Source organism: Hippopotamus amphibius, chromosome 14 (genome assembly GCF_030028045.1).
Source record: "Hippopotamus amphibius kiboko isolate mHipAmp2 chromosome 14, mHipAmp2.hap2, whole genome shotgun sequence".
NCBI lineage: Eukaryota > Metazoa > Chordata > Mammalia > Artiodactyla > Hippopotamidae > Hippopotamus > Hippopotamus amphibius.
In genome coordinates this window covers 11,936,355-11,956,396 of record NC_080199.1, presented here as the reverse complement: position 1 = coordinate 11,956,396, position 20,042 = coordinate 11,936,355, and the positions used below count along the sequence as shown (strand labels likewise).

At 39.8% G+C, this 20,042-nt stretch overlaps 1 protein-coding gene across 3 annotated transcripts in view; it reads right to left on the bottom strand.

Moving 5' to 3' along the window:
* Positions 1–870: 870 nt before the first annotated feature.
* SLC15A1 (solute carrier family 15 member 1) overlaps positions 871–20,042 on the bottom strand; it is a 54,136-nt gene continuing 34,964 nt past the window's right edge. For all 3 annotated transcript variants that reach the window (XM_057707744.1, XM_057707746.1, XM_057707745.1), the window contains 5 exons: positions 4,783–4,890; positions 4,552–4,660; positions 3,853–3,996; positions 2,547–2,654; positions 871–1,604 (listed from right to left, as the gene is read on the bottom strand). In XM_057707744.1, coding sequence (XP_057563727.1) covers positions 1,419–1,604; positions 2,547–2,654; positions 3,853–3,996; positions 4,552–4,660; positions 4,783–4,890 — 655 coding nt within the window. In that variant the 3' untranslated portion in view covers positions 871–1,418. The remainder of the gene's footprint in view (positions 1,605–2,546; positions 2,655–3,852; positions 3,997–4,551; positions 4,661–4,782; positions 4,891–20,042) is intronic.

Genomic DNA, 20,042 nt, shown 5'->3' with positions numbered 1-20,042 from the left:
ACAGGAGAACGACTGGAGGAAGTGGCCTGGACCCTGAAGACCAAGAGGACTTTGCCAGGGGGAGGGCGTGAGCGAGGGGTGGGGAGGGAATAAGTGTCCCAGGACCTGATTTTTCTTTTGTCTTTGAGTAGAAGTGAGAACCCACCGCATTCCAGGAACTAGAAGCTGCTGGTGGATGAGTGAGCAGAGAGCAAGTGACATATCCACAGAAGAGAGCACCTTCTCAGTTAAGGAATGAGGACTTGACCTGAAGGGTAGAAAATGTCCTCAGCAGGGTTTGACCATCCCATTTGCGTTTCACTCTGGACTTTGTCTCTCTGCTTCATTCTGTCTCCACAGTGCAATGACGCCCTGGTGATGAAGCGTCTTAGAGATCCAAGCTCCTAACCCAGGAAGGAGCTCCCACACTCAAGGCTGGGCACACGTCTGCCTAAGAACTGTTGCTTGTTTTACAGGCGTGCCAAAGCGGGCTCGCTCTGGGTCTGATACCTGGGAATGGTTATATAATAAATATCTATAGGATGAATTAGGCTGGAAGTGTTTACAACACTCTGGAACAATTTTTATTCAAGTAGAAAAATGCTCACGCGTATTGAGAAAAACACTTTGGGATGGTACAAAAATATGCACATAGGAAGCTCCTAGTAATAAAAGAGAAGTCCAGCTACAGAGAATCCTGAGAAATGTAGGACCAGAAGAAACAAACCTCGATACTTCCTGTTCCTGGGATTTACTGCATGGGGGCCGTGCTTTGTTCATGCTTTATCACCTTCTGATGAAATGTTAATGAGCGAGCACAGCCTCTCTAACCAGGAAACGTGTTAAGGATTTCTTCCCCTGCCCCAAATACACAGACACTGACTCTTTAAGAATGAGAATTTATTTCATATATTGAAACTCCAAAAATCATGACTTGCTTTTACCTGAGTAGTTCTCTGAGTTATACATAATTTAAAAAGAGGTAGGGACTGGAAAAACAAAACTAAAAACGGGTTATCAGTTACTGCCAGCTGGTCCTTATTACGCACCATTCTAAAGCCTAAACATTCACTTTTTGCCTCATTTCACGTTGTTTTCCATAGAGTGTTCAAATGCAAACAATATGGAACTTTGGCACCATTTCAAAAATTTAAGTTAGTCCAAAATTACTTTATTTGTGTGTTAGGAAAGGAGTTAAATGCAGGGTATGAACTCAGTGTTGTAAAAGTGTGTGTGTGTGTGTGTGTGTGTATGCTTTAGGTAAGACTTCTTAGAGTTTCGGGTTCATTGCTGGCTGCTTAGAAAACAGCTTTCTTGGTCTGGGTCACAGCTGTGAAGCCTCCTCCATCAGCGGCCATACAACAGAGTGTCCCGCCCCCAGGGGACAGACGCCTGGGCACGTCCGGGGCCCGATCCATCCTCCACTTGCCCCTTGACACTCACATCTGTGTCTGTGAGTCCAACTTGGGATACGGGTTACTCTTTTCCGGATACTTTTCCTTTTCATCCGTGTCAAACTGAGCTTCGATCTCTGCTGGGTTGATGTATGTGTAGAATCGAGCCATGATGGCAAATATTACGCAGACAACCAGAAGCAACGCCGCAAACAGGACATACTCGGCCCACTTTGAAGGAATTGAAGTTGTAACAAGAAAAAAACAAAAACAATACAGGTTATGGGAATATATATATTGCGGGCATTTTTTCTTGTGACATCCAGATCGAAGGTGCTGGAAATTAAGTTGTTAGGGAAAATTGGCAGGCTACTGCCATAGATACAGAATGGCCAGCTTTTCTTGAATGTCCAAGTGTAAAGAGAACATGCTCCTAACAGTTCTGGAGTGCAGACACCCAGAACTTTAAGAAGATGAGAGAAAGTTTCTGAAGACCCAAGTCTTAAGGCAAACAGCCTGAAGGATGAGGACCAAGAGCACACCAGGCAGTAAGTACTCTTGAGGGAAAAAGAATGTGCTGAAATGTTCTAAGTTAAGACCTCCATGTTATCCTTTGGTGATATGTTGAGGTCATCAGTATGCAGGATTAGTGCAGGCTCTGATGGGTCCTGGTGGGGAAAGTACTGAATCTGATGGGGTAAAGGGACAGCTCCCTTATGGGGCAGAGATGCTGAGTGCTGAAGGAGAGAGTTCCAGAATCAGAAAAGCCCTCGGTTTATTTTAACCAGAAAAATGACAACTTTTCATATGGCTTTATCTTTAGGTATTATGAAACTTTCTGGATAACATGCCTGCTCTGGGGCCATTGAGCTGCATTAATTGAAGCCAGGGAAGATGCTTCCTTTGCTAGCAAACCGTATTAAGGTGTAGGTATGTTCACCCCATCTGCTTACATCTGGTTATTTTCTGGCTGCATAACACCAAGGAGAAATAAGAAGAATCAGCACACGCTTGGCCATTAGAGTGTCTGGTAACTGCCCTGTCTGGCTGGTCTGGCAGTTTTATTCAGCCATTAGCCAAGATGACCACACGTATATATAGACGGCTAGGGAGGGTCGTCATGACGACCATTACTAGACAAGACAGAGGAACACGCGCTGTCTCCATCCGCACCTGTTCACTGAACTGGCCTGCTCCTGCCACGATAAGCACGATGATGTTGCCAACAGCCACGGTCAGCAGCCACCCTGCTTGAAGCACCGACTTCATGCTGGAAGGAGCCTGAGCGAACGAGACAGCGTTGAGTCCCCATCCAGAGGCCAACCTCAGAGCAGGAGGACCCGACCCACTCACCCATTCCCTCAGTTAGGCTGTCTACCCCCCAAATGCATATGAAGAGTCAGGTCAGTTTAAATGCAAAACGGATTATCACTTGGATGACAAGACATCCCAGATGCTCACGGTGAGCATACAAGACCCCTTTGTCTTTCACTCTCCACAGGCTTGCACAGTTGCCATCCCGATGAAATGGACGATTCTACTTCTGCAGGAGAATTTTCAAACAAAGCCATCCAGTCTGACATCTCCTTCCCCTGCAAAGGGAGGCTGCCCTCTGTGCTGTCATCTTGCTCTTTGGGGAGCTTCCCCGTCATGTCACCAAAACTTCTCTTAGAACTCTTGTCACCTGCGTTCCAGTCATCTCCTTAACTAGACAGTGACATCACCGCAGAAAGGGGCTACCCTGCTCGTACTTACAACCTTTACTGCAAAACTTGAAGGTATTAGGTGTGCTGGGGTTAGGCGCACTGTCACTGTATGCTGAAAAAATAGCTCAGAACCTAAGCTCTTATTCAGCTGTCTAATATTCACATAAGCAATGCTATTTTTTAACTTTTAAAAGCTAGGCCTTAATCAGGGTGTTTACTGGGAGCTACAAAGAGATCGTAAGTGAACCTTAAAGATGATGAGGCCACAGACGTGTGCCCGAGCACTGCTGGGAATAGGGCTGTTTCAGAATGTGGGGTCCACTGGCCCTCATGACCCTGGCAGTGGTCATCAATATAGTTTTTCCCACTTAGGACCTCAAATTCTAGTGTATGACTGGGAATTCAGACACCTGTATCTGGATACTCATGAGGCCAGACAGTAATATTCTTTCCTTTTTTTTTTTTTCTGCTGCACTGCGTGGCTCGTGGGATCTCCGTTCCCCGGCCAGGGATTGAGCCTATACCCTCGGCAGTGAAAGCATGGAGTCCTAACCACTGGACCACCAGGGAAGTCCCTACACAGTAATATTCTATTCAGTAAATAAGACTTGGTAATGTCCAAAACCTTGTTCAGTAGAATTTACCATAATGCTTTCTAGAATTTTCCTTTACACTGTAAATACATGGCCACCCCAGCTTTTAATTAAGTCCTAGCAGCATTTTTTGAAGGCAGGGTTGTAGGAGAAGGGTGTACAAAACAATAGACAAGAAACCTGAGAATACGAGAACTCCAATCCCGTGACGGAGAAAACCACCTCGCCGCAGGTGAGGAGGAAGTACTGGGGGATCTGCAGAGCCATGCTGACTGTGTTGGGGGAAATATCTTCAAATAGCATCGGTTCAGGGCAGCCATCAGCCTAACCCAGTAAGGCAAAAAAGCAAGGATTAAAAACGAAAATCCAGACTGCTTCCAGAATAAAAATTGCTCAGACAGGCAAACTGAATTTGGACCTTCAGGGTTACGCCGTAGGATCTACCCAGAAAGTACACATTTTACATGTAAATATGCAACATTGCATTTTATCCTTGGGATGGGATGGCCTTGGTGGGGTTTGAAAATAGTTCACTAGCTTTTTCTTCTTAAATAAGGGAGTAGATTGGAAGTCAGGTTTGTTGAAAACATTGCCAGCTCTTTGAACTAAAAGTTTCCAAAGTCCACGTTAATAGTCTATGAGGAAGCCTCAGACACTGGTCAACGTGGACTTTTAGAGTAAGTCAGTCTGATTCTATTCTCTTGGTGCACGAAGGCAATGATAAACTAAAGAATTAGTGGTGAACTGAATTGATTCTAAACTCATGTAAAATACAGATCCTAATATCACTCTGTTAAATCATTACTGTGCTCTGTTTGCAAGGACTCATAGCAATACAGTTTGAATGGAACTTCTGATCCAGTGCAATGAGTTACTAACCTTCCTTTTGATTACATAAGTAATCGCGCTACCAAATTCAAGGTAGGATGTTTTGAACGTATTTTCACAGTGTTGTGAAATCTCTGTTGAGTTTATTGTGAAGCTCTTTCTATGAAAAGAAAGATTAACATAGGTTAACATTCTTCGTATCGAAAGTTTCGATGTATTATTTAAAGAAAAACACTTGAAAGCCTTGAACTTTGGACCAAAGTGTCCATTGTAGGTACTTACTTGCCAGAAGAGAAAAAGTGATATTTGCTGGCATTGTGACTGGTGACATTTTCATATACTACCCCATCCATCGTGATGTCGAAGTGCACATCAAAAGTATTTACAAATCTGAAACAGAAAACCATCTGTCTTGTGAGTGGATGATGGAATGATTTGCTCTAGGTCACAGTATGTGCGTCTGAAATTGGGCTTTGTTCCCTTTTGGGAGGAATTTAAGATGTTGGCAGGAGATTTCTAGAGTATAAAGGCAGAAACTAACCAACCCTAGGTTTGCCTTTGCTCACCTGCTCTTGAGAACACACCTAAAAGAATTTATTTAACACAGTTAAATGCCGGGAACTGTTCTAAATACTTTGTAACTAGGAAATACTTCAGTGATATTTTGGGATATTAAGTATAGATTGAAATAGGTGCCAATCTCTTCCTCTTCCAGAAGGCAGCCATGTCTTTGTGCTTCTTGTTTCAGAAGCTTGAGAGCCAAAGTGGTGAAGGACCAAAAGCAGAAGTTGCCAAGTACCTAAAAGACAGCCTCCAATTGGGGGTTCTTCTGGGGGTCAGGGAAGCCCATTTATTTCCTTTACCTTTAAAGAGCAGCCTCAGGCAGGGAGGGGCTCCAAGGAATGGGGAGGAAGATTGGGCCAGCCCAGCAATCAGAGACAGTTTTGAGGAATTCCCTTTAGAAGGTAGAGACCTGTACCTGCAGGTCTTGGAGTAACAGTGACCAGCACCCCATGGGAATACGGCTGGGAATGGAACATCCAGTAGGCCTGGGTGCTGGGTCCCAAGTTTTCCAGTCTCTGTGACATCCCCTGTGCCCAAGCTTCAATGGGACCAGTTGAGCTGTTTGCCTCTAAAGGACCATGTAGGTGGTGACCGGGTGGACATGTGATTAGAGATCCCTTCCTCAAATGTTCCAGGCTAGAGGTGACTCTGACACTCCTCCTGCCCAGGGAGGAGACAGGGGCTGCCCCAAAGAAGACCAGTGGATCTTTCCTACCAGGTGGGTGAGTGAAGGCGTACAGAAAATCATCCAATTTAGAGAACGAGAGGTAATAACAGTATACACTTAAGTACCATAAAGAACAGTTTAACTCTCACATGCCTAAAATACATGGCGATGGAATGAAATGTATGTTTTAAGACAGGACGAGAAAATGTAAGCATAACATTCCCTGCCCTGTACTGGCGCTCCCTAATGTGCAAGGTGTGTCCGCATTGTACGTCAACCAGACCTCCCCACAGGTGGGGATGCTGGCTCCACTGCAAAGATCGATTTTTTTTTCCTTTCTTCTGATGTCAGCAACGTGACTCCTTGGAAGGTAACATTCTTTCCTAATTCTGTAAGGGGTCATGGTGACCTGCTGCTTGCTTTGTACGTGCAGATCTGGACTATGTGTTTTTGGTGAACCTTAAGTAAAAATGTCAATGTGTCATTTTGATGTACAATCTTCTGTCTCAAAAATGTATATTTTGAAGTACATTTGTGTCTGTTTTGTTTGTTAGTTTTGTTTTGTTTTGATTTGTTTTTTGGCTATGCCAGGCAGCTTGTGGGATCTTAGTTCCCTGACCAGGGATTGAAACCAGGCCCTCGTCAGTGAAAGCTCAGAGTCCTAACCACTGGACCGCCAAGGAATTCCCTTGAAGTACCTTTGTATAAATGAAGTGCCTTTGTCTTCTAACAAGTGCAACCGTCCTCAGAATTTTTTGAAAGACTGTCTCCTGGGTTATAATCCTCAGATCAGTCAAGTAAAATTTTCTCTTTCTTCTATACTTGGACTATTGATTAATATTTTGTCAATAGTGGCCAAGTTTCATCTACTTTGTGGCAATAAGTAATATTGGTCAAATTCCAAGGACTGAGAGAACATTTTTATGAATGAAACTCGGGCCCAGAAGTCCTTAGGCATTTGACTTGGTATCATTTAACAGGTGATTAAAATAGAAAACTGAACCTGATGTAGGTCAACAGGAGCCTAATAGAATGAATACTGCTCCGAACTTTAAATGCCACTTTTATAAAAGATTAAGATGAACCATTCAAAAGAGAGACAGTGGAAACAGTATGAAATTAAGAAGTAGACCTGGGCCTGGGGCCTGGCTTTATATACATAAGCCAGAAAACTGAATAAATCTTATCCTAAGACTCGAGTACTACTGCCTGTCTGACATATGTCTCAGGGCTGGTACAAGATACCAGTAAGAATGGAAATAATCTGAAAGGAAAAAAAAGCAACATCACATATATCAGATGTGTTTTCATGAACAGCAAACACATTCTGAGTGCTTTGAAAGGCAAGGAAAGCGCAAGTTCAAGATCTATCGTGGTCTAAGAGCTCTGATCAGGCGAAAATCCTAGGGTCCACTAGGCTTCAAGTTGGCTTCGGCCTCTTAAGAGCACCAGGATCTAAGCTATTGATACAAAGGGATCATGGGAGGAGGTATGGAAAGTGGGAACCAGCTGAGAAAATGACAAGATGGGACCAGTTCTTTAAAAATAACCAGGGGACAGAGATATTTATTCCTCTTTGATTAAAAAAAAAAGGCTTTATGAGCTATAGTTCACATACTGCAAAATTCACCCCTTTAAAGTGTACAATTCAGTGATTTCACTATACCCACAGGATTGTGCAAGCATCACAACAGCCCAGTTCTCATCACTCCAAAAAGAAACTCAACACCCATGAGCAGTCTCTCTCCATGCCCCCTCCCCTCAGTCCTTGGCAACCACTCATTTGCTTTCTGTCTCTGTGAATTTGCCGCCATTTCACATAAATGGCATCATACAGCAGGGGGTCTTTGTGCCTGGCTTCTTTCACTTAGCGTAATGTTTTCAAGGTGTATTAATGTTACAGCATATATCAGTACTCTATCCCTTTCCATGGCCGAATAATATTCCACTGTATGGACAGACCACATTTGTTTCTCCGTTGATGGGCATTGGAATTGTTTCTACATTTTGTCTGCTGTGAATAATGCTTCTGTGAACATGCATCTACACGTTTTTGAGTGGACGCATATTTCCATTTCTTGTGGGTGTGTATACCTAGGGGAAAAATTGCTGGGTCATATGGTAAGTCTACATTTAACATTTTGAGAAACAGTTTTTCAAAGTGGCTGCATCAGTTTACATTTCCGCCAGCTGTGTATAAGGATTCCAATTTATCTGCCTCTTCACCAACACTTGTCATTACCTGTTTGTTTTTTTAAACTTATTTATTAGAGGCTGGTGAATGTGAAGTGGTATCTTGTGGTTTTGATTTGCATTTCACTAATGCATAACGATGTTGAACATCTTTTCATATGCTTTTTGGCCAATTATTACTGTTTTTTTTTTCTTTTGTTGTTTGTGCTTTTAGTTTCATATAAAAGATACCACTGCCTAACCCAAGGTCACAAAGATTCACTCCTATTTTTCTTCTACAAATTGTATTGCTTTAGTTACATTTGGGCCTATGATCTATTGGGTTCATTTTTATACACGGGATCAGTGAGGGGGGGAGGGCAACTTCAGTCTTTTGTATGTGGCTTTCCAGTTATCCCTGTACCATTTGTGGAAAACTTCACAATTTTCAAAACGGAGATACCGTTCTGAATCTAGTCATGGCCAACCACGCCCCAGCTACACTCCCTCCTTAAAGCACCTTTTTCAGTACAGCAGTCGTGAAAACCAGGACTGAAATAAACTGAACTGACAACCAGGCTTCTGCGCAGCTTTTTTCAAATCTTAAATTGAGATTTTTAGCAACCAATGAAGCATATACTCACATTATCTACATGAATGATTTTTGTACCACTAATGAATAAAAATATTTGTAAAGTATTGTTTTTTTAAAATTTTCCTCATTTTTTAATATATTTTTGTATTACGTATGATGCACATATTAATTTGGCACAGTAGTTTACATATATATATATTTATAATTTATAAAGGATACCATATTCATATATTGTGGGTCCATGCTCAAAATATTTTTATTGAATGTGATAAAAGGTTTAAAGATCGCTGTCCTCGAGAAACTTCCCACATGTGGACAAAGAAACATTGTGACATGGTTTGGAAAAGTGAAAATAACCTACATTTCTTGTACAGAGGAATGGATAAAAAAAAATTGTGGTATATCCATGCACTGGAATATTACGCAATGGTTTAAGTGAATGGATAAGGGACATATGTATCAATATGACTAAATATTAAAATAATATTTAATGTAATATATTTTATAATATTATTTATAGTATGGTTGCAGAATGACATAACACAGGACAATAACATTTTAAGTTTAAAAACAAGCCAAAAACATACTGTTTATAGATACATACATATGTAGCAATACGTAATATTAAAAAAATTCATGACAAAGATTAGCATCAAATTCTCAACCAATTTTTGACTGAAGTATTCCCACTTCATTTAAAAGACTGTATTTAAGGTAATCTAAGTCCTGCAGCTTCCTGATACCACATAATTAAGAGGATTCCATTTTGCTTAAGATTCTGTATACTCATCTTTATTTCACATATTACTTGGAAGTCTCACTTTGTGAAATTTTTGAAGTTGTTCTAATTATCAGTTTGTTTCTGATGCTAGTTTTTCAGAACTCCACCCCCCCCTTCTTAAATGTGTAGTCTCCTGGGCATTACTGAAATAAACAATAAAAAAACTTTTAAACCATTAAGAATTTATTTCTGTCGTCAATTAAAAGAAAAAAGTTTCTGGTTTATCTTTTACCACTTGGATGGATGGGTGGAGTTACATGCTGCTTACCTCATGTGTCCTTCTTTTCCAAGATCTCATCAAAGATAATGAAGGAGGAGGAGGAGGAGGAGGAAGGAGGGGGGAGGGGAGAATGGAAGGGGAAGGAGGAGGGGGAGGAGGAGAAGAGAAAAACAAAGCTTCAACAGCACCAGAACAAGAAAGGGTACCACAATCTAAACTGTCCCAAGTTTCTGAAGTTAGGAGACATTTCTGAAGAAATCAAAGCAAGGGATTCTGAGGCACAAAGGAAATCCCAGGATCGCAATGTCCTCTGCGGCCGCTTTTGCCAAGCTGAGGTCTCAGCGCAGCCGTTTCCTACAAGGAACTCTGGTCTGAAGGGCAGAGTACAAGGCCCCTGCACATCATACCCTATGAGCAAGTGGAACTAGATGAAGCACAATGGAAGAGAAACAAAAAAAAGGACTGTCAGACTGAAACTTTGATCATGAGTACCAAGAGGCCTTTCAGAGACTGAATATTCGTCTAATCCAATACTTGGACATTAGTCTGAGGCTTGGACAGTCTTCTATAAACACCTCTATCACCAGGACAAGCAACCCCAAAAGCTTGGACAACCATGAGGAAACAAAGAAACACCATGCAGGCAAAGGAGCAGGAAAAAAACCCACAAGACCAAATAAATGAGGAGGAAATAGGAAAAATGCCTGAAAAAGAATTTAGAGTAATGATAGTAAAAATGATACAAAATCTCGATAACAAATTAGAGAAAGTACAAGAAACAGTTCATAAGAACTCAGAAAAACAAACAGCAATGGATAACAAAATAACTGAAATTAAAAATACTCTAGATGCTCTAACCAGCAGAATGACTGAGGCAGAAGAACGAATAAGTGAGTTGGAAGATAGAATGGAAGAAATAAACGCCACAGAGCAGGAAAAAGATAAAAAAATAAAAAGACTAGAAGACAGCCTCAGAGACCTCAGTGATAACCTTAAACGTACCAACATTCGAATTATAGGCATCCCAGAAGAAGAAGAAAACAAGAAAGGGTCTGTGAAAATATTTGAAGAGGTTCTAGTGGAAAACTTCCCCAACATGGGAAAGGAAATAATGAACCAAGTCCAAGAAGCACAGAGAGTCCCATACAGAATAAACCCAAGGAGAAATACACCAAGACACATATTAATCAAACTAACGACAATTCAACACAAAGAAAAAATATTAAAAGCAGCAAGAGAAAAGCAACAAACAACATATAAGGGAAAACCCATCAGGATAACAGCTGACCTTTCTACAGAAACTCTGCAGGCCAGAAGGGAATGGCAGGATATACTGAAAGTCCTGAAAGAGAGAAACCTACAGCCAAGAATACTTTACCCAGCAAGAATCTCATTCAGATTTGAGGGAGAAATCAAAAGCTTTCCAGACAAGCAAAAGTTAAGAGAATTCAGCACCACCAAACCAGCCTTACAACAAGTGCTAAAGGAACTTCTCTAAGTAGGAAACACAAGAAAAGGAAAACACCTACAAATACAAACCCAAAACAATTAAGAAAATGGTAATTGGAACACACATGTCAATAATCACTTTAAATGTAAATGGATTAAATGCTCCAACCAAAAGACACAGACTGGCTGAATGGATACAAAAACAAGACCCTTCTATATGCTGCCTACAAGAAACCCACTTCAGACCAAGGGATACATATAGACTGAAAGTGAAGGGATGGAAAAAGATATTCCATGCAAATGGAAGTCAAAAGAAAGCTGGAGTAGCAATACTCATATCAGACAAATTAGACTTGAAAGTAAAGACTATTAAAAGAGACAAGGAAGGGCACTACATAATGATCAAGGGATCCATCCAAGAAGAACATATCACAATGGTAAATATCTATGCCCCCAATATAGGAGCACCTCAATACATAAGGCAAATGCTAACAGCTATAAAAGGGGACATCGACAGTAACACAATTATAGTGGGAGACTTGAACACCCCACTTACATCAATGGACAGATCATCCAAACAGAAAATAAATAAAGACACACAAGCTTTAAATGACACATTAGACCATCTCGACTTAATTGATATTTATAGGACATTCCATCCAAAAACGACAGACTACACTTTCTTCTCAAGTGCACACGGAACATTTTCCAGGATAGATCACATCCTGGGTCACAAATCAAACCTCAGCAAATTCAAGAAAATTGAAATCATATCAAGCATCTTCTCAGACCACAATGCCATGAGACTAGATATCAATTACAGGAAAAAAACTGCAAAAAATACAAACACATGGAGGCTAAACAATTCACTATTAAACAACCAAGGAATCACTACAGAAATCAAAGAGGAAATCAAAAAGTATCTAGAAACAAATGACAACGAAAACACAACAACCCAAAACCTATGGGACGCAGCAAAAGCAGTTCTAAGAGGGAAGTTTATAGCAATACAGTCCTACCTTAAGAAACAAGAAAATGATCGAATAAACAACCTAACCTTACACCTCAAACAACTAGAGAAAGAAGAACAAAGAAACCCCAAAATGAGCAGAAGGAAAGAAATCATAAAGATCAGAGCAGAAATAAATGAAAAAGAAAGGAAAGAAACCATAAGAAAAATCAATAAAACTAAAAGCTGGTTCTTTGAGAAGATTAACAAAATTGATAAACCATTAGCCAGACTCATCAAGAAAAAAAGGGAGAAGATGCAAATCAACAGAATTAGAAATGAAAAAGGAGAAGTCACAACGGACACCTCAGAAATACAAAACATCATGAGAGACTACTACAAGCAACTATATGCCAATCAATTGGATAACCTGGAAGAAACGGATACATTCTTAGAAAAATACAATCTTCCAAGACTGAACCAGGAAGAAATAGAAACCATGAACAGACCAATCACAAGTACAGAAATTGAGGCAGTGATTAAAAATCTCCCAACACACAAAAGCCCAGGACCAGATGGATTCACAGGCGAATTCTATCAAACATTTCGAGAAGAGTTAACACCTATCCTTCTCAAACTCTTCCAAAATATTGCAGAAGGCGGAGCACTCCCAAACTCATTCTATGAGGCTACCATCACCCTGATACCAAAACCAGGCAAAGATGTCACAAAAAAAGAAAACTACAGACCAATATCACTGATGAATATAGATGCAAAAATCCTCAACAAAATACTAGCTAACAGACTGCAACAGCACATTAAAAAAATCATACACCACGATCAAGTGGGGTTTATCCCTGGGATGCAAGGATTCTTCAATATACGCAAATCAATCAACGTGATACATCATATCAACAAATTGAAGGATAAAAACCATATGATCATTTCAATAGATGCAGAAAAAGCTTTTGACAAAGTTCAACATCCATTTATGATAAAAGCTCTCCAGAAAATGGGCATAGAAGGAAATTACCTCAACATCATAAAAGCCATATATGACAAACCAAAAGCCAACATTGTTCTCAATGGAGAAAAACTGGAAGAATTCCCTCTAAGAACAGGAACAAGACAAGGGTGTCCACTCTCACCACTGTTATTCAACATAGTTTTGGAAGTGTTAGCCACAGCAATCAGAGAAGAAAAAGAAATTAAAGGAATCCAAATTGGAAAAGAAGAAGTAAAATTATCACTCTTTGCAGATGACATGATACTATATATAGAAAACCCTAAAGACTCTACCAGAAAACTGCTAGCACTCATTGATGAGTTTAGTAAAGTAGCAGGATACAAAATTAATGCACAGAAATCTCTTGCATTCCTATACACGAACAACGGAAGAGCAGAAAGAGAAATTAAGGAAACTCTCCCATTCACCATTGCAACCAAAAGAATAAAATACCTAGGAATAAACCTGCCTAAGGAGGCAAAAGATCTGTATGCAGAAAACTTTAAGACATTGATGAAAGAAATCAAAGATGACATAAACAGATGGAGGGATATACCATGTTCCTGGATTGGAAGAATCAACATCGTGAAAATGACTGTACTACCCAAAGCAATTTACAGATTTAATGCAATCCCGATCAGATTACCAATGGCATTTTTCACAGAACTAGAGCAAGAAATCTTACGATTTGTATGGAAACGCAAAAGACCCCGAATAGCCAAAGCAATCTTGAGAAGGAAAAATGGAGTGGGTGGAATCAGGCTTCCTGACTTCAAACTATACTACAAGGCCATAGTGATCAAGACAGTATGGTACTGGCACAAAAATAGAAAGGAAGATCAATGGAACAGAATAGAGAACTCAGAAGTAAGCCCAAACACATATGGGCACCTTATCTTTGACAAAGGAGGCACGAGTATACAATGGAAAAAAGACAGCCTCTTCAATAAGTGGTGCTGGGAAAATTGGACAGCAACATGTAAAAGAATGAAATTAGAACACTTCCTAACACCATACACAAAAATAAACTCCAAATGGATTAAAGACCTACATGTAAGGCCAGACACTATCAAACTCCTAGAGGAAAACATAGGCAGAACACTCTTTGACATACATCAAAGCAACATCCTTTTTGACCCACCTCCTAGAATCATGGAAATAAAATCAAGAATAAACGAATGGGACCTCATGAAACTTAAAAGCTTTTGCACAGCAAAAGAAACCATAAACAAGACTAAAAGGCAACCCTCAGAATGGGAAAAAATAATTGCCTATGAAACAACGGACAAAGGATTAACCTCCAAAATATACAAGCAGCTCATGCAGCTTCATACCAAAAAAGCAAATAACCCAATCCACAAATGGGCAGAAGACCTAAATAGACATTTCTCCAAAGAAGACATACAGATGGCCAACAAACACATGAAAAGATGCTCAACATCACTCATCATCAGAGAAATGCAAGTCAAAGCCACAATGAGGTATCACCTCACACCAATCAGAATGGCCATCATCACAAAGTCTGGAAACAACAAATGTTGGAGAGGGTGTGGAGAAAAGGGAACTCTCCTGCATTGTTGGTGGGACTGTAAGTTGGTACAGCCACTATGGAAAACAATTTGGAGGTTCCTTAAAAAACTACAAATAGAACTACCATATGATCCAGTCATCCCACTCCTGGGCATATACCCAAAGAAAACCATAATCCCAAAAGAAACTTGTACCATCATGTTTATTGCAGCACTCTTTACAATAGCCAGGACATGGAAGCAACCTAAATGCCCATCAACAAATGAATGGATACAGAAGATGTGGCATATATATACAATGGAATATTACTCAGCTATAAAAAGGGATGAGATGGAGCTATATGTAATGAGGTGGATAGAACTACAATCTGTCATACAGAGTGAAGTAAGTCAGAAAGAGAAAGACAAATATTGTATGCTAACTCACATATACGGAATATAAAAATGGTACTGATGAACTCAGTGACAAGAACAGGGAAGCAGATACAGAGAATGGACTGGAGAACTCGAGGTATGGGAGGGGGCGGGGGGTGAAGGGGAAACTGAGAAGAAGCGGGAGAGTAGTACAGACATATATATACTACCACCTGTAAAATAGTCAGTGGGAAGTTGTTGTATAACAAAGGGAGTCCAACTCAAGGATGGAAGATGCCTTAGAGGACTGGGGCAGGGAGGGTGGGGGGGAATCGAGGGGGGGGCGTCAAGGAAGGGAGGGAATATGGGGATATGTGTAAAAAAAACAATTGATTGAACCTGGTGTACCCCCAAAAAAAATAAAATAAAATAATAAAGACATGAAAAAAAAAAAAAAAAAAAAAAAAAAAAAGAAGAGAAAAAAAAAAAAAAAAAAAAAAAAAAAGGAAATCCCAGAGGTGCTGCCAGCTCAGAATCAAACACAAAGGTGAGGAAAAGGCCAGGTGACCATGATTAGCGTGCTTCCTTCCAGATCTGCTAAGGCAGCTGTGTGTGCGCGCGTGTGGGGGGGTCAGAAGAGCAATCCAGAAGATAGAAAAGGCGTTAGGGGCTGAGCTGTGTTCCCCTCTTCCCCATTCACATGTGCAGGTCCTAACCCCTCAGTACCTTGGAATGGGACTGTATTTGGAAACAAGGTCTTTAAAGAGGTACAATGGTCTTAGCCCAAGACGACTGGTGTCCATACAAGAGGAGGAGATTAGGACACAGGCACACACAGAGGGATAGGCATGTGAAGACAGCATCTACAAGCCGAGGAGAGAGACCTCAGAGGAAACCAGCCCTGCAGACACACCTCCATCTCAGACTTCCAGCCTCCAGAATGGTGAGGAAGTCAGTTTCATATTGTTTAAGCCTCCTAGTCTGCGGTACTTTGTTATCGCAGTCCTAGCAAACTAATACAGAAAGGAACAAAGAAAATGAGAGAAGGAACCAAAATTGGAAAGGGCCTAGTACCGGCAAGATGAAAAGAATCATATACAGATTTAGTTACACCGCAGAGAAATGTGAGAACACCAAGGAGAAAGAAGATAACAAAAGCCTGAAAAGAAGAAAATGAAATCAACCACAAAGACTGGCAGATGCTTTTTTTTTTTTTTTTTTTTTGGACTGCACAACTAGATGCCAGTAGGAAAAAACCTCCAAGGTTCTGAGAGAAAATAGCATCCAACCTATGATTAAGTGTAAGAATAGGAAAAGGCATTTTCAGGCACTCAAGGGCTTGCAATTTACCTTACAACCTCTCTTGATGAGATAACTGAGCACAGTCTGCAGCAAAACAAGAAAGGTGTCCCCGAAAGATGATATGGGATCCAAGAAAGAAAGGCAGAGCCTGGGCATACAGTGAAAATTCTATGAGGACAGTGGCATCACAGGATTACAGAGCAAAGTTTCCAGTGAGATCAAAGAGCATGCTGGAGGTTTTCAGAGAGACGTGGATCCCTGGATCTACTCCCTAGCTCACCTTGGCGATAAAGGCTTATGTTTTTGTCAACTAGAGGACAAGTAAGTTACAGGAAAAAACAACAGCTGTGCAAGAAAGCCTTGGTTAAATTAAGGCAATCAAGACACAGTACCACTGAGCAATTCATGGAATGCCAATGAACCTTGACATTCAGAACATTTCTTTTTGAGGATACATTTCCAAGTTTATAAAGTTACATTTCCTTCTCTTTCAGACTGATCACTCTTATTACACTGTGACTAATATTTATATAGTCAAATTGTAAATCCTATGTATTGATCTATTTTTTAGAGTCTACCTAGCACATGGAATACACAGAAAAATAAATGTAAGTGTTAACGACGTGAAACACGGGCAGTCAAGAGAGATGAAGAGTACACTGATTTCGTCACCATTTAAGTTAGTAGATGTCATCCTAATAATATACTTATTTCTGTATTAATGTGTTCTAGTGGTAACTAGTAAAAGCTAAAATCAGAAATTCAGTTGTAGCCACAAAGACATGAGAATTGGGGTAAGGGTTGAGGCAAACTGGACACCTACTCTCATCTTTCCCAAATTTATTCTCATTAAAAAAGTGTATTGGCTTTTTTGGTACAGAGTTCTATGAGTTTTGAAACATGTCTAGATGTATATAAACATCATCACAGTCAGGATACAGACCAGTTCCATTGCCCCCAAATCTCCCTCATGCTGCTCTGCAGTTAAACCTTTCCTCCGGGGCTTCCTTGGCGGCGGAGTGGTTAAGAATCTGCCTGCCAGTGCAGGGGACACAGGTTCAATCCCTGGGCTGGGAAGATCCACATGCTGCAGAGCAACTAAGTCCGTGTGCCACAATTACTGAGCCTACGCTCTAGAGCCCACGAGCCTCAACTACTGAGCCCTCTCATCATAACTACAGAAGCCCGTGCACCTACAGCCCGTGCTCCACAACAAGAGAAGCCACTGCAATGAGAAACCCACATACCACAACAAAGAGCAGTCCTCGCTTGCCACAACTAGAGAAAGCCCGTTCGCAGCAACGAAGACCCAACAGAGCCAAAAATAAAATAAATTAAATAAATTAAAAAAAACAAAAAACAAAAAAACCTTTCCTCCACCCTACCCACGTTAACCACTAAACTGTTCTTTATTCTTAGGGTTTTTTTGTTGTTGTTGTTGTTTTTTGCCACTTCCAGAATGTCATATAAATGGAATTAAACAGTATGTATAACTTTCTGAGACTGGCTTCTTTGATGGCATAATGCACTTCAATTTCTTTTATATTGTTACATGTATCATAGTTTGTTCCTTTTTTTGCCTTAAGTAATATTCCATTGTATGGATGCAGTATAGTCTGATGTCTGTTTATCCATCACCCACTGAAGGACATTTGGGTGACTTCCAATCTTTGGTGACTATAAACAGAGCTTCTATAAACATTTGTGTATAGGTTTTTTTGTGAGTATAAGTTTGCATTTCTCTAGGATATAAATATCGAGGAGTGAGATGACTGGGTCACATGGTAAGTGTACATTTAACTTTATAAGAATTTGCCAAACTGTTTTTCGGAATGGCTGTACCATTTTGCACTTCCACTACCAATGCATGGGAGGTCTAGTTGCTCTGTATCCTCACCAGCACTTGGTATTGCTAGTTAAAAAAAATTATTATAGGGACTTCCTAGGTGGCGCAGTGGTTAAGAATCCGCCTGTGAATACGGAGGACATGGGTTTGATCCCTGGTCCAGGAAGATCCCACATGCAGCAGAGGAACTAAGCTCGTGCATCCCAACTATTGAGCCTGAGCTCTAGAACCCATGAGCCACAACTATTGAGCCCATGTGCTGCAACTACTGAAGCCCACGTGCCTAGAGCCTGTGCTCCGCAGCAAGAGAAGCCATTGCAATGAGGAGCCTACACACCACAATGAAGAGTAGCCCCCACTCGCCACAACTAGAGAAAGCCCGCAGCAACGAAGGCCCAATGCAGCCAATAAATTAATAAATTTATAAAAAAGAAAAGAAAATGATCAAAAAAAATTATTATAGCCATCCAATAGGTGTGTCATGAAAACTCACTGTGCTTTTAATTTGTATTTCCTTAATAGCCAAAGATGTTGAACATTTTTTCACATGCTTATTTGTATACCTTCTTTAGTGAAATGTCTGTTAAAATCTTTTGTTCTATTTTTTAACTGGATTATTTTATTCCAGAGTTTTGAGAGTACTTTATTCTGGATACAAGTTCTTTGTCAGATATGTATGTGATTTGTAAATATTTCCTCCCTCTTTGTAGCTTATCTTTTCATTCTCTTAATAGTGAGATTTACAGAACAGATGTTTTTAGCTTTGAGAAAATCTAATTTATTTTTTTCTTTTATGGATTGTGCTTTTGGTGTCATACCTAAGAACTCAAGTCACAAAGATCTTCTGTTTCCCTGTAAAAATTTAATAGCTGTACATTTTACATGTAGGTCTGTAATCAATTTTAATTTTCCTACATGATGCATAAGATTTTTAAATATAATTTTATATAAGAATTTTGTATAAAATGTGACATTTAGGTCAAATTCATTTTTTACATATGAGTGTTCAAATGTTTCAACACAATTTTTTGAAAAGACTATACTTAGCCCATTGAATTATCTTTGTACCTTTGTCAAAAATCAGTTGACTGTGCTTGTATTTCTGGACAATTACATTGACCAATTATGCTAAGTGAAATCAACCAGACAAAGAAAGACAAATACTGTATGATGTTACTCATGTTTGGAATCTTAAAAAAAAAAAAAAGAGGTTGAGTTCATAGAAACAGAGTAGAGTGGTAGTTGCCAAGGACGGGGGGAATGGGGAGGGGAGATGTTGATCAAAAGGCATAAACTTTCAATTTTAAGATGAATAAGTTCTAAGGATCTTAAGTACAGCATGGTGACTAAATACTATATCGTATACTTGAAATTTGCTAAGAGATTGGATCTTAAGCATTTTCATAATTTAAAAAGGGTAACTTTGAGGTGATGAATATGTTAATTAACTTGACTGTGGTAAATATTTTACAATGCATACATAAATCAAATCATCACGTTGTATACTTTAAATATATATGACTTTGTCAGTTATACCTCAATAAAACTGGAAAAATCATAAACTAAAAAACCAGTGCTATGATTGAGATAGGAATAGCACTAAACCTATTGATTAGTTTGGGGAGGATTGACATCTTTGCTATATTAAGTTGTCTAATCAATGAAACCAACATATCTCTCCATTTATTGAACTCTTCATTGATTTTTTCATCAGCCTTTTGTAGTTTCAGCTCTCAAATCCTGTATATGTCTTCTAAGACTTATAACTAGTATTTCATCACTTTTTGTTGAGCTGTGGTAAAAGGTATAGTTTTAAAATTTCAGTTTCCAATCATTTATTGCTAGTATCTAGAAATAGGTTTGTTTTGTTATTGGCCTTGTATCCTGTAACCTTTCTAAACTCACTTATTGATTCTATCAGCTTTTTCTATAGCATCCTTGGGACTTGCAGTGCAGACAATCATGCCTTCTGTGAGCAGGGATAGTTTCATTTCTTCCTTTTCAATCTAGATGCTTTTACTTATTTTTCTTGCCTCATGGCACTAGCATCAAGAAGGACTTTGAATAGGAGTGCAGTGGACAGTCTGACCTAGTTCCTGATCTTAGAG